We start from the raw sequence: 16,089 nt of genomic DNA, 5'->3' as shown, positions 1-16,089 counted from the left end.
ACCTTGTTCGTGCGCGAATCGCTTCCGGGTGTTCTGAATATTCTGGCCAATGGATGTGCCTGCTTTTCCTTCCGCTACTTCCATTGATTTAAAGGCCTGCATGTGGGAAGCTAATGGTGCTGGGGTTTGTAGTTTCATTGTGAAAAAAGACACCAACCCAGTGCTATGCAGCCGGCATTCAAATCTTTGGCTGACTCCCTTTTTAAACAGTTAAATCCTGGGTTTCGGACTCACATTATCTGAGATTGTCACCCCTGCAATGTTTAGAATAAACGTATTTTAAAGAGCGCTTGACCCTCTGGGATTTGTAGTTTGCTCCCGTAATGGCGTCAACAAACTCTCCCTAGAGTTCGAATCTAGGGGCAATTTTTTGGGAACAAATTGTAGTTGGACCGTTGGCATCCCGCTGGCTTGATTCTCCATCGTTTTAAAATGGATAAATAAATTGGAGGCTGATCCATTTCTCGCAAGCTTATAACTTGGACTTCCATTCTAGCGCACTCATAAAGCCATTGTTATGATATCATAAAGTTTGTTGCAGAAATAACGGTCTTATAATGTATATAATTCCGAATTCTCATTTAATCCTGACACTGCTGTGTCAAATTTTACGATTAATAGAGCTTCTCTTCTTGATAGTTTCTGTTCACGATCTCCTCCTCGAGGATCTGTTTCCACATTTGAAATTACTGTCTACCGGAGTTCCGTATGTAGTTTTTTTGCTCAATGATTTACAAGAGGTGCTGTTTCCACATTTTTTCTGATACGGGATTTATGCTGACTAATCCGCGGACGTATTTCTTGGCTTGTTTTTCCGATGTAAAACATCCCACATGGGCAGGTTATTCCATATATTACAAATTTCGTTTTGCAGTTAGAGAAGGATTCATGTTTCCAATGTATTTCTCTATGGGTAAATAATGAACCTTCAACGGTTGACTCACCGTCAAAACTGGCTCCTCTTGAAAAAACTGGATGAGGATTTCACCATGGCCCCCTTATTTGCCTTCAAAAAAGAGAACAGCATTTCAAACTATATTGTGAGAGCGGCAGTCAAAAAGGAACCAAAACCTACATTGAGACAACTTATGGGACTAGAACCGGTGAAAGGCCATCATAAATGTGGCACATGCGTTTGTTGTGAGTCAACAGTTTACACGCCCTTAATGCCATCAGCCATGCCTCTTTGAGAGGCCCTCCGGTGTTTTTATCCAACTTAAAGGCATGGGCATAGGCTTGTGGTCCCCATGGTAAGGCTCTGCCAGCACCACGTGAAGGCCTTGCATCTTACCTTCTGGACGGATGTCACGTCAGCAACCTGCCCCATGCAGAGAGGCCTTTTCAGCACGCTGACCTACGCAGAAAGGCCCTGTCTTGTCCCTGTGTTAAGCAAAGAGACAACTGCAGCATCATCAAATAGGCAGTGGGGGCCGCCAGTTACCATATGAGTCCGCGTTTTTACCGACAACCCGTATAACACATGGATGCAGCTATGCCCCGCGCATAGCCCCTGCTAGCACCATGCCCTGTATAGAGTGGCCTAGCAGGCGCCGCCCCTTTGCAGACGGTTTCTACCAGCAAACACTGACTCAGTAGCAGAAACATTCCTAGCATCGGCTCCTTAGCGGGGTGGCAGACATGCATGGGGTCCTGTGCTTCGAAATCCTCAAATGGGGTGTGTGTATCACTCGCAGATGAAGGGCTGGGCTATGTTCACTTCTATTTTATATTGTTTCTGTGTGCTGTGAGCTTTCAGAAGTTTGCAGCAAAGCGGAAAACTTCCCCAACACTCACAAAATAGACACAGCAGTGCGTGTCGTTCTGGGACGAAAAAACAAGTGTTGCACAGGCACTGGTCGTGCACGCATAGGAGACGAGACCCCCTCCGCTGCTAGGCAACCTGTGACGCTGGGCCAATCCCAGCGCGGCTAGAGGTGACATAGGAGCCCACAGGCGATGGAGCTCCCGGCGGTGATCTCTTGTCTTTATGGGGCCTTTTGTTTGAAACACATCGCCACATAAAGATAAGAAACCTTTTGTGACGCACGGAAGGCAGACGAGCCCGTCCAAGCGGGCCGGCCGAAAAAGCCTAAAGTACACGTCATAAAGAGCTCTTAACCAATGGCTGGCCACCGTTTAGCATAAACGGTGATGCCGGCCAATGGAAAAGAGGGGCGGGGCTTAAAGCCCTTTACTGAAACTACTCAAAATCATTAGATCTCGCCGAGCGAGCTGCGCATGTGCAAGACCTAAAAAGTCACAAGAGTAAATGTAACTTATCTGTAGAAGTCCTTCATTGCACTGGAATGAGACATAATATGGACTTTTAACAGAAACTTCAATAACATAAAATGTGTACCATTTCATATTCCCTTAGTCGCTTCAGGGCTTCCACCAACTCCTTGTCTTTTTCCCTGGCATCTCCTTCGGCCAGCTCTGCTACTCGTTCTGCCTCTTTGGATCTCTGTTCCACAAGCTGCAGCATAGCCTGGAGCTCTAAAAGGCGATTCTGCTGCGAGTTTGAAGACACTCCTGGGAAATATACAAAAGCATATGTTTTAGCATTATTAAAAGAAGTTCATTTTCTTAAAACAACCATTTTTACAATGCTTACAAACATTCAGTTAAGCTCTTTGCAGAATAGTGAATCCCCTTTGATAATTGTCTCTGATAATTTTAGGGGGTATGAAAGGTAGGTTATAAGTATGAGAAATTGCTAATGATGAGAAAAGATTTACAACTTCTTTTTCCCCTTCAAGGGATCGTCCACAAAGATTGTGTAAGGTAAATGTTTGGTGAATCTATTCACTTAATCTGTAAATAAGGTTACCTGTAGCTGATCACAAACATCTATTATACTGTAAGAGTAACGTTTACAAGATGGACGATCAGTGCTGGCCACTGAAGTCTGATTAATAACATAAATGGAGCCAGACTTACGACCGTTTTTAGCAGTCGCAAATGGGAAATCTGCCTCTTTGCGACTGCTATAAAGGGTTGTAATGTGTACCAAACCTATTTTGCGAGTCATTATTAGGAAGGGGCATGCCAAGGACGTCTCTTCCTAAAAGAGAGTTACAGGAGAATTTCAAATTGGTGGTAAGCCAGTGCAAATGGGACATGAGACCTAGGGGACCCTTTCCCCTTTGTGATTGGCAGCGAAAACCGGCCACTGCCTGCTCCTAAAAAATTACCTTGAAACATTTTATTTTTATTTTCTAAATGCATTCTGTTTTTCTCTAGGGAAAACGGGCTGCATTTCAAAAACAAAAACTGCTTTATTGAAAAAGCAGACAGATATGGTGGTCTGCTGACCCCAGTAGGCCACCATCCCTGTGAGTGCCGAATATTAATGAGGCAGGTCCTTTGCGACCGATTTGAGAATTACAAACAGTGTCTCAGACACTGTTGTACATCAGTGTGTGCGACTGCAATCTGCGAGTAGCAAAAAATGCAGATTGTGAGTCTCAAACACTGAGGGTCGTACATCAGGCCCCTTGTCCCTACGGGGGAAGTGTAGCCCTTTACTTCCATGGCAATCGTTTCCTAAGAAACCCTTCTCACAAGTATGGTTTTATGCATTTAATGTATTTTTTTTTTTCATTTTAACAGATTATTATTTCAAAATATCAAATACCAAACTGAGGTGCTCCTCTTGATGGTGCAGTGAAAAGTGATACAGTAAATAGTGTGCTGTTGATATATACAATACTACATACATGTGACTGACATGGATAGAATGAGGTTATTTCCGATATGCGTGTTACGACTGTCACGATCCACAATCAAATTAAAATAACAGTCCACAGGTGAAAACTGTAGATGTTTCGACCCACAATACCAAACGAATCATAAAAGAGTCATTATCAGGACAGAGGATTGGAGGAGGCACCAGAAGTATTGTGGTGAGAGTCCCACAATCTTTAGGGAATATCTAACCCAATTAGTACATCATGCGGGTTAGTCTTAAAAATGACAAGCTACAAAGATATACGTCTGGCCGATAGAGGTCTAGAAAAAGCAGTGAGTTGAGTTCTTAAAATGCTGAAATATTGATGTATCGTTGTGCACAAAAGTGCTGGCGTGATTCAGCATCTCCTATTAAAACTGCAACATAGCATAATTTCCAGTACTGTTGTTGGTCCAAAAGGGCCCTCCGGAAACGAGTGACTTATAAAGCTGGTTGATCCGATATTAGACTAATGCTGTCACAAGGATCGGTATTGGTTGTCAGAGTGCGCGCCGTGCTGGAACAAATCCAAAGCCCCTGAAGACAGTCTCATGGAAGGCAAATCTTGAGTATTGCCACTTTCTAAGAGACCTCCGCCAACATTCTTGGGAAAGGACCTTCCCGGACTCCCCTATTAGAAGAGAAATACTGAGCCGGCCTAATCAGCTAGGCATTTTAACTTTTGAGATACACTGGCCATTTCTTGCAGTGGGGGCATGGCCAACTACTTGGCTTTGTGAATGTAAACTATGGCCCACTAAACATCTTTTGGACGTGAACCTAAGTATACCCTTAGTCGCCCACTTTTTCTTGGCTAAAGGTAAGCCTGAAGATCTTGCAAAAGCTCCTATTGACTGCCCTACTGCTGCCTGGTGAATTTTCCATTCAGTTCAGGGAGATGACAGACATCTAGTAATAAAGTCCACTCTATGCCTTTCTTAAGAATGACTGACGATTGCATATGTTTGCTATCAGGAAAAGGCCCTCTTAGACCGCTCTAGCGATGAGGCCAGCAGCTGAAAAATCAACTGCTACATGTACAGCTAAGTGCCAAATGCATGGCAAGCACACTCCTCAATGGACCAACCTTTCTGATTTCTTCACCAACTCTGCTGTGTGTGATGTTCCAACTCCTGGTAACTAGCCTTCAGCATGATCAGGAGACTGTCAATTACTGTTGCAAGCCCTTTGTGCCCTAAACTTGCACCCTTCTGATGCATCAGTAAGCTGACCATTCACTGCTGAGAAAATATAGTGATCTGAAGGTCAGAGGTTCAAACACTGGCAAGACAGCCTCAGCCTTACATCCTTCTAAAGTTAGTAAACAGACTACTAAACAATGGGTAATATTAAAATCTGTTACTTACTGTGGTTAGAAAAAGTACAAGTGTGGTATAAAGCACAATGTAAACAAGGTATTATTAATATCCCTAAACCATGACCTGAGGTTACTTCCATGGTTGCCGTACAAAAACACAAACTCTGAACTACTGCACACTTCCTGTTGAAAAAAAATGGTTTGCGACCATAACACTTTACCAATTTGCTAAAAAGCAACCATATTTGCAGGTAGAGTATACCATGCCCATTTTAACATTATCTTATGTTTCAGCCATTCCTTGAAAACAAAAACTGTTTGTGAACATTGTTTTCCCACACTGCTATTTCAGTTCTGTATTGCACTGGTTGTAGGTCTTCCAATTTTATGTGTTATGAATGTCACAAACATTTGAACAGCAGGAAGGTTAGAGCTTTGTTACCCTTTTACAGTCTACAGCAGGAGTCCTGGACTTTACAGTCAAAGTGCTCTATCACTGTATTAAATGAATACTGTGTTTGATTAATGGTGATGCTTTTCTATCTTTTTCTGAGATTCAATCCCTTTACAATGTTTCATCTCGGTATTCATCTCATTACACCACACTTAAGGATGTCCTCACTAATTTTTACTTCCCTAATACTCCCTTGCCTACTACCTCCCCTGATCCCTCTCCTTCTCCCTCTACACCTATTGACTTTTCTACCCAGTTTAAAGCAGACATTATTTATAAATTGATTGCCTCCTTCCCCTCACTCAGAACTAAATCTCCTTTAGAACTCCTTTGGGAAAAAGACCTAAGCATAGATCTTCCTCTACACTCTTGGGACACTCTTTGGTCTCGTATCCACACCACCTCTCGCTCAGTTAGCACGACACAAACCCTCTATTTTTTTTATAACATATTATTTTTTACCGCTACTTCCCTTTACAGATTTAATTTGCTTGACTCCCCCAAGTGCTGGTCATGCTCTCATGATAATGCTGATTTTCTCCACATGTTTTGCCACTGTCCCCCTATCGCCGACCTTTGGTCCAAAATCTGGTCTAAATTAAATTATATCCTTATGTTAGATATTCCTTTCCATATTGAACATGCTTTCTTAGGTCATTTGTCTCCTGCCTTTTCTAATTATAAGGAACATTGTAATTTTGTCAACCTATTTATTGCTATTACTTTTTAAATTATTACTTCAAATTAGAAAAACTCATCAAGCATTTCCTTTTTAGCATGGTGAAACTTACTTTGTCATCATCGCAGAATGGACAGAACCTTTGCAACTTCCACTCCTTTGTTGATTAAAAGAGATCTATTGTGATTACCTTTGACAAACTTTTTATCCAGGACAATGTCTTAAATATTTATCTTGTTCAGTATCATGACAGGTTGTTGTTATATTTTTCTCCTGTTTTCTTCTTTCTTTCTTTTCTCTATTTTCTCTCTTTTCCCTCTCTCCTCTTTTCCTTTTTCTTCTTTTTTCTCTCTCTTGCTCTTTTCTTTCTCAAACAAAACTTTTTAAAATGCACCTGTATTAAGTTAGGTTTTACCTCATAGGGTCACTTTTCTATTATTACCCTTCCTCATTCTATTAATTGTTGCTGTTGCCCACCACTATTGATTTGTACTGATGTTTTGCACTGTTTATTCATTTTAATAAAGCATTTTAAACAGTAAATGAGTACTGAGTTGTATTTTTTGTAAAATCGATTCTTTGTACTGTAAAAATATTTGCATATGAAAAGACATTATTACAGAGTGGTTATCACTGGATAATAATGTTGGCAGTTCTTTTTTGAGGCGGAAGGATAAACTGGTGTTTGGGGTTGAGCACAGCATACATACTATGGTTGAAGTAATTGTGGCAGTGTGAATGAATTGGGATTAAGCGGACCTAAACGGATTCAGTTGCCCCATTCTTACATGGTAAATAGGAGGCTTCAAAAATTAGAACAAGCATTGGCAAAGCCAATAGCTCTTGCCTAGGCAAGAGCTATTGGCTTTGCCAATGTACTTGAGCCATGTTGTACACCAAAATGGCTGCTGTTCAGTATGGCTAAAAGTTAGTGGCACAGAGGAGAGTCGAGTAGAGTGTTGTAGAGTGGAATGGCGAAGAGTGGAAAAAAGTGTTGTGGAGTGGCAGAGAGTGTTGTGGAGTGGAGTGGCAGAGAGTATTGTGCATTGGAGTGTCATACACTGGATTGGACCAGATTAGAGTGGACTGGTGGAGTGCACTGGTGTAGAGTGTTGCAGAGTATGTGCAACTAGGAGAGGGGATAAGCCCTGTAACCCCTCTATTGAGTGTAGTTAAAGACCCTCACAATGAAACAAAAAATAACCTGGGCACAGATAGTATTAGGTAAACAGTATGTGAGTAAGTACAAGAGATAAAACGTAATGGTTCTAAATGAGAGAAAGTATCCGATGTGTTGAATTATGTTCTGTCTTTTATTACCCCTTCAGTTTTGAGCCAACGAACAGAAGCAAACCAGCTGACATGTGTTTCGTTGCATTTGGAAAATAATTCTGCGACTTCCTCAGGGCGCTCAGCCAGTGATAATTCCAACCTGGCTGGGCTAAAACTCTCAGGTAGACCCTGGTTGCTAAAATGGTATCAACGTGCCGTGAATAGTAACATCCAGCACGCTCTCACTTATATCCGGAATGCAGGATCGGAGTATGGAAAAGTCTTTATATGCTGGAGTCAAAACAAGGTGAGCAGGGTAGCTGTCGCCTACGTTGTCGGACGCAGTGAAGGAAAATCTTATAGAGGAACTGATAATTCCAGCGGGTTATGAGATCTTTGGTGAGTACGCCGAATACACCTCCACGGCCGATCACTGTGTTTCGAGTAGAGTGGCGTGTAGCGGATTGGTGTAGAGTGGAGGGGCCTGGAATTGAGAGTTAGAGAAATGTGTATTGGCATAGAGTGCAGTGGAGTAGAGTTCAGTGGCGTAGAGTGCAGTGGCCTCGGGTGCACAGTGGCATAGAGTAGAGTGGTACAGGGAAGAGTACAGAGGCGTAGAGTGCAGTGGCGCACAGTGGAGTGGTGCAGAGTGCCGTGGTTGAGTGTAGAGTGGTGCGGAGTAGAGTGCAGTGGTGTGGAGTGGTGCAGAGTAAAGTGGAATGGCATAGAGCAGACTATACATGGTATTGAAATGACCATTACATTTGCACAAACGTACAGTTTTAATAAGAAAACTATACAGTGCACAAAGGAAAATGCAGGGCCGGACTGGACATAGTGGGCACCGGGCGTCCGTTTTTGTTACCGGGGTTCGGCAATATCGACCCCCCTGTAACCAAATCGGCCGAAACCAGCCTTTGCAAACTGCTCAGCTGCACTCCCCTCACCCCAGGGGGGCCAGCCGAGCAGTTTGCCAGGGCCGGTTCCTGTTCCCAGTCTGGCCCTGTAAAAATGTGCGGAAATTGCATAACATAGTGCGATGATTTATTTTGATCATATTAAATTATTTGTTTCGAACACACTTCAGAAATAACAAAATTGTGCTTTGTTTGTGTTCCTAATTATGATATATTTTCAAATACTTACACAGCTAATTTAACTGTTGTCGAGTACTTGAAGAAAAATCTTTCCTTAACCCAGTATCCAGCAAGCTTGTTATATAAATTCTCTCACTTTGAAGACAGAAAAAGAGAATAAACAAGCGCCCTCGGGAGACAGCGCCTGACATTTCACCTCGGTATCAAAACGCACAGCTAATGTAAAAAGATAAGAATGCGTTTAAAGGCCTGTTAAAGCAAACAAAGCCAGCAAATAGAAAGACAGAAAATGTGAGTTACAAGCCATAAAGCCAATGGTAATCAACGGGCTGAATGCATTTCTAGGTCAACTTTCTGAAAGCCCCTAAGATGTCTTTAGCAAACCAAACAGCTGCAACAAAAAAAAAAACAAGCACTGGCATAGCCAATAGCTCTCCCTTTTGGGACCTTAAAAGTGTTTAGGCATGCAGCATATTATCCTCTATGTTACATTAGCCATTAACGACATCAAATTTTGGGGTAAGATCATCTATGACACAGTGGGTTTATTACTACCAGGCATTAATTAAAGTTCTTTGACAGTGTTGGCATTCTGATGCCTAAGAAAATTCGAGGGGGATGGAAATTATTAGGTGTGTGGCAATGAACTCTCTCCTAAAATGTTCCTTGTGTACATTTGGCACATAAAGGTACAGTGGAAAAGTGAATTAAATTCAAGACCTCAAAATTCTGTGAACTTTTTGGACTTAGTGGTAAGGCTCGTATACCAACAGTACATTATTGTATTCATCCTACAGTTTGAGTTGATACAATTATGTGAAGGTGCCAGGTGTTTTAAAACTGTAGAGGCTGCAGAAATGTTAATTATTTGTTGCAAAATGTGGGATGCTTCATGCTTGTCTATAAATAATGGTTGTTACTTACGTGTAGAATTATTCTTGCCCACTTTGCTCCCCCACTACCGTAGCATTGCTTTGTGAATTGTGCTACATTTTAAAACCTATGTGTACATTGAGCCTGGTAAATTGACTGCGTGGCAGGGCATCTTTACACTATTAGTTGGAGGGGAACTCTGCATTGCCGAATGAGAATATCGCTCTTCAGAAGAATGGCACTCCCTGTTTCAACTCAACTCCTCTTGAAGGGGGAATGGCGGGTCACCTCCTGCTCTAACAGCTGAAAGCTGTAAGGCAGAAAACAGGTGCGCATCAAGGAAAGGCCTCAGTTCAGTCTAAGTACTTGCACTTCTTTCTCAGCCTCTCCACTCCTATAAGTAATCCTTCAGAAGTTTCACTGGTGCTAGTGGTTTTAAGGCAGTGGGCAGTAAGACACCCAGTAACTGTCTCCGAGACTTCAGGACATACTAACCTTGTCACACGTTTCAGCTGCAGTGTTTTCCCTCTACGTTTGGTCATGTGTAACCAAGTTAATGAGTGTTATGAATACAATGCATTATGTCCTGGCCTGAGCACTTGGATTCCATGCTAGTCAGTTGTTCACTGTCTGTGAATGGAACTCAGGCTCTGGTCACTAGTTCAATAAAACCTCTCGTAACTATCAGTGACTGTCGTAAACACATACAGCCTCTTCTCATTTTGATATTTAATAGTAAACACATTAATACTATAGTTCTGACCTATAATTGCTTTTACCCAGCTGAATGAAAGTCCATGTAACGCCCAGCACTGAAAGGGTGTTTTGGCTGGTGAGATTGGAACTCGTGACCTGCTAGTCACAGACCACTGACCACAGCGACCTTTTAAATCCTCGAGCCATTTATTAATTGTACCCTAATATCTCATCGGTAGGAATGCACCTGTTTTAAGAGCGCTATACCTTTCTTGTGTTGGTCTTTTAGTTTCAGGAATAGCCAGGAGGTTGTACACTAATAAGAATTTCCCATGATGTTCAACATTTTAACTCTTTCTGGATATGGTATAAATTAAGTATATTTAGGCATGTATAAAGTTCTTCATGCAAAGAGCCCTGTTTACTGTGCCCTAAAACTACACATGTACGCTGAACTTGGATGTTTGTGTTTTCCCTATGAAAACAGTAGTCTCGTATGAGATCAGCTGCAGAGGTTTCAGCAAAGTCATGTGGCATTCAGGTGCGGAGAACTATGGACTTCATCAGCTTTGCCTCATGGGGAAACATGACTACACTTGGCTAGATTTAGAACTGCCAATTAAGGATGTAACTAAACTGCCCCAAAAATATAACAGTAATTGGCTTAATCGCCCTGCCTCTGAAAACTTTGACATACGTGCAACAGTAGAAAATGAAAGTTGCTGTAAACCTCCACAGACCTCTTAAATAATAATCTTTATTTATTGTATTTTTAGAACCAGACATTTTGTCAGTCTAACTGTGAAGGGGAGACAACAATCGTCGAGGAAGGAAAAGGACTTTAACTAGGTCTACAGAACCTCCAGCATATGCAGCCCTTTTGAAAAGCTTGCATTTTTTCTAATGATTATTTTTAACTTTCAACATTTCAACATTTGACCGACTGTCAGAAGAAGTAGGTCCTCCTGCTACAATGCCTGTTTCCTGCTTTCCACGTGGGAGAGCAATCAATAGTCCCTCTTAGTGTTTGACAGTGTTCGGAAAAGTAGGACCTATTTAAAATAAATACATTTCATGAGCCTAATGAGGTCGACATGCGTCGAGAGTTGGTGCAGGAGCCGCAAACCGGAGCGGCGCGTGCCCTTGTGGACACATCCACTATGCAATGAGGGGCGTAAACTGAGTCACGGGAATTTGTGTGTGACCTTGCAAGTGTGCGAAAATGTGCTGTTAATGGCTAATTCAGGTCATTGCACCTAGGACTGAAGCTGACTCACGCGGCTTTCAGCAACAGACACGGAGATTGGTCCCGCTATAAACACGATTCGGATATACACAGTTACACAGTGCCCTGCAACTGTACCCAGCACTCACCAGGGAACAACAAGCATTTACAATGCAATGGTCTCGGCATCATTAAAGGTAGAGCTATTGGCATTGCTCATGACATTTCTTTTTTTTTCTTTAAATCATAAATAAATGGCATTGTCATTTACATTGTCAATACACACCACTCTGCACTCACCTGCACTGCACTGCACTCACCTGCACTGCACTCACCTGCACTGCACTCACCTGCACTGCACTCACCTGCACTGCACTCACCTGCACTCACCTGCACTGCACTCACCTGCACTGCACTGCACTCACCTGCACTGCACTGCACTCACCTGCACTGCACTGCACTCACCTGCACTGCACTCACCTGCACTGCACTGCACTCACCTGCACTGCACTGCACTCACCTGCACTGCACTGCACTCACCTGCACTGCACTGCACTCACCTGCACTGCACTCACCTGCACTGCACTGCACTCACCTGCACTGCACTCACCTGCACTGCACTCACCTGCACTGCACTCACCTGCACTGCACTCACCTGCACTGCACTGCACTAACCTGCACTGCACTCACCTGCACTGCACTCACCTGAACTGCACTGCACTCACCTGCACTGCACTCACCTGCACTGCACTCACCTGCACTGCACTGCACTCACCTGCACTGCACGCACTGCACTCACCTGCACTGCACGCACTGCACTCACCTGCACTGCACTGCACGCACTGCACTCACCTGCACTGCACTCACCTGCACTGCACTCACCTGCACTGCACTCACCTGCACTGCACTCACCTGCACTGCACTCACCTGCACTGCACTGCACTCACCTGCACTGCACTCACCTGCACTGCACTGCACTCACCTGCACTGCACTCACCTGCACTGCACTCACCTGCACTGCACTCACCTGCACTGCACTCCACTCCACTCACCAGCACTGCACTGCACTCACCAGCACTGCACTCACCTGCACTGCACTCACCTGCACTGCACTCACCTGCACTGCACTCACCTGCACCGCACTCACCTGCACTGCACTCACCTGCACTGCACTCACCTGCACCGCACTCACCTGCACCGCACTCACCTGCACCGCACTCACCAGCACCGCACTCACCTGCACTGCACTCACCTGCACTCACCTGCACTCCCCTGCACTCACCTGCACTCCACTGCACTGCACTCACCTGCACTGCACTCACCTGCACTGCACTGCACTCACCTGCACTGCACTACACTCACCTGCACTGCATTCACCTGCACTGCACTAACCTGCACTGCACTGCACTCACCTGCACTGCACTCACCTGCACTGCACTGCACTCACCTGCACTGCACTGCACTCACCTGTACTGCACTGCACTCACCTGCACTGCACTCACCTGCTCTGCACTCACCTGCTCTGCACTCACCTGCTCTGCACTGCACTCCCCTGCACTGCACTGCACTCACCTGCACTGCACTCACCTGCACTGCACTCACCTGCACTGCACTGCACTCCCCTGCACTGCACTGCACTCACCTGCACTGCACTCCACTGCACTCACCTGCACTGCACTGCACTCACCTGCACTGCACTCCACTGCACTCACCTGCACTGCACTCACCTGCACTCCCCTGCACTGCACTGCACTCACCTGCACTGCACTCACCTGCACTGCACTCACCTGCACTGCACTCACCTGCACTGCACTCACCTGCACTGCACTGCACTCACCTGCACTGCACTCACCTGCACTGCACTCACCTGCACTGCACTCACCTGCACTGCACTCACCTGCACTGCACTCACCTGCACTGCACTGCACTCCCCTGCACTGCACTGCACTCACCTGCACTGCACTGCACTCACCTGCACTGCACTGCACTCACCTGCACTGCACTCACCTGCACTGCACTGCACTCACCTGCACTGCACTCACCTGCACTGCACTCACCTGCACTGCACTCACCTGCACTGCACTAACCTGCACTGCACTCACCTGAACTGCACTGCACTCACCTGCACTGCACTCACCTGCACTGCACTCACCTGCACTGCACTGCACTCACCTGCACTGCACTGCACTCACCTGCACTGCACTGCACTCACCTGCACTGCACGCACTGCACTCACCTGCACTGCACTCACCTGCACTGCACTCACCTGCACTGCACTGCACTCACCTGCACTCACCTGCACTGCACTCACCTGCACTGCACTCACCTGCACTGCACTGCACTCACCTGCACTGCACTCACCTGCACTGCACTGCACTCACCTGCACTGCACTCACCTGCACTGCACTCACCTGCACTGCACTCCACTCCACTCACCAGCACTGCACTGCACTCACCAGCACTGCACTCACCTGCACTGCACTCACCTGCACTGCACTCACCTGCACTGCACTCACCTGCACTGCACTCACCTGCACCGCACTCACCTGCACCGCACTCACCTGCACCGCACTCACCAGCACCGCACTCACCAGCACCGCACTCACCAGCACCGCACTCACCTGCACCGCACTCACCTGCACTCCCCTGCACTCCCCTGCACTCCCCTGCACTGCACTCACCTGCACTGCACTCACCTGCACTGCACTGCACTCACCTGCACTGCACTACACTCACCTGCACTGCATTCACCTGCACTGCACTCACCTGCACTGCACTGCACGCACCTGCACTGCACTCACCTGCACTGCACTGCACTCGACTGCACTGCACTGCACTCACCTGCACTGCACTCACCTGTACTGCACTGCACTCACCTGCACTGCACTCACCTGCTCTGCACTCACCTGCTCTGCACTCACCTGCTCTGCACTGCACTCCCCTGCACTGCACTGCACTCACCTGCACTGCACTCACCTGCACTGCACTCACCTGCACTGCACTGCACTCCCCTGCACTGCACTGCACTCACCTGCACAGCACTCCACTGCACTCACCTGCACTGCACTGCACTCCCCTGCACTGCACTGCACTCACCTGCACTGCACTCCACTGCACTCACCTGCACTGCACTCCACTGCACTGCACTCACCTGCACTCACCTGCACTGCACTGCACTCACCTGCACTGCACTGCACTCACCTGCACTGCACTGCACTCACCTGCACTGCACTCACCTGTACTGCACTGCACTCACCTGCACTGCACTGCACTCACCTGCACTGCACTGCACTCACCTGCACTGCACTCACCTGCACTGCACTCACCTGCACTGCACTCACCTGCACTGCACTGCACTCACCTGCACTGCACTCACCTGCACTGCACTGCACTCACCTGCACTGCACTGCACTCACCTGCACTGCACTGCACTCACCTGCACTGCACTCACCTGTACTGCACTGCACTCACCTGCACTGCACTCACCTGCACTGCACTCACCTGCACTGCACTGCACTCACCTGCACTGCACTCACCTGCACTGCACTCACCTGCACTGCACTGCACTCACCTGCACTGCACTCACCTGCACTGCACTGCACTCACCTGCACTGCACTCACCTGCACTGCACTGCACTCACCTGCACTGCACTGCACTGCACTCACCTGCACTGCACTGCACTGCACTCACCTGCACTGCACTCACCTGCACTCACCTGCACTGCACTGCACTCACCTGCACTGCACTCACCTGCACTGCACTGCACTCACCTGCACTGCACTCACCTGCACTGCACTGCACTCACCTGCACTGCACTCACCTGCACTGCACTGCACTCACCTGCACTGCACTCACCTGCACTGCACTCACCTGCACTGCACTCACCTGCACTGCACTCACCTGCACTGCACTCACCTGCACTGCACTCACCTGCACTAACCTGCACTGCACTGCACTCACCTGCACTGCACTCACCTGCACTGCACTGCACTCACCTGAACTGCACTGCACTCACCTGCACTGCACTCACCTGCACTGCACTCACCTGCACTGCACTGCACTCACCTGCACTGCACTGCACTCACCTGCACTGCACGCACTGCACTCACCTGCACTCACCTGCACTGCACTCACCTGCACTGCACTCACCTGCACTGCACTCACCTGCACTGCACTCACCTGCACTGCACTCACCTGCACTGCACTGCACTCACCTGCACTGCACTCACCTCCACTGCACTCACCTGCACTGCACTCACCTGCACTGCACTCACCTGCACTGCACTCACCTGCACCGCACTCACCTGCACCGCACTCACCAGCACCGCACTCACCAGCACCGCACTCACCTGCACCGCACTCACCTGCACTCACCTGCACTCCACTGCACTCACCTGCACTCCACTGCACTGCACTCACCTGCACTGCACTCACCTGCACTGCACTGCACTACACTCACCTGCACTGCATTCACCTGCACTGCACTCACCTGCACTGCACTGCACTCACCTGCACTGCACTCACCTGCACTGCACTGCACTCACCTGTACTGCACTCACCTGCACTGCACTCACCTGCTCTGCACTCACCTGCTCTGCACTCACCTGCTCTGCACTCACCTGCTCTGCACTGCACTCCCCTGCACTGCACTGCACTCCCCTGCACTGCACTCACCTGCACTGCACTGCACTCCCCTGCACTGCACTGCACTCACCTGCACTGCACTCCACTGCACTCACCTGCA

At 47.1% G+C, this 16,089-nt stretch overlaps 1 protein-coding gene across 2 annotated transcripts in view; it reads right to left on the bottom strand.

Moving 5' to 3' along the window:
• Positions 1–16,089, bottom strand: part of CEP290 (centrosomal protein 290) — a 1,500,249-nt gene that overhangs the window by 1,112,854 nt on the left and 371,306 nt on the right. For both annotated transcript variants that reach the window (XM_078678872.1, XM_078678869.1), the window contains exon 13: positions 2,360–2,532. In XM_078678872.1, coding sequence (XP_078534998.1) covers positions 2,360–2,532 — 173 coding nt within the window. The remainder of the gene's footprint in view (positions 1–2,359; positions 2,533–16,089) is intronic.

Source organism: Lissotriton helveticus, chromosome 1_1 (genome assembly GCF_964261635.1).
Source record: "Lissotriton helveticus chromosome 1_1, aLisHel1.1, whole genome shotgun sequence".
Lineage (NCBI taxonomy): Eukaryota > Metazoa > Chordata > Amphibia > Caudata > Salamandridae > Lissotriton > Lissotriton helveticus.
The sequence above is the reverse complement of the archived record's forward strand: the minus strand, read 5'-3'. Positions and strand labels throughout refer to the sequence as shown.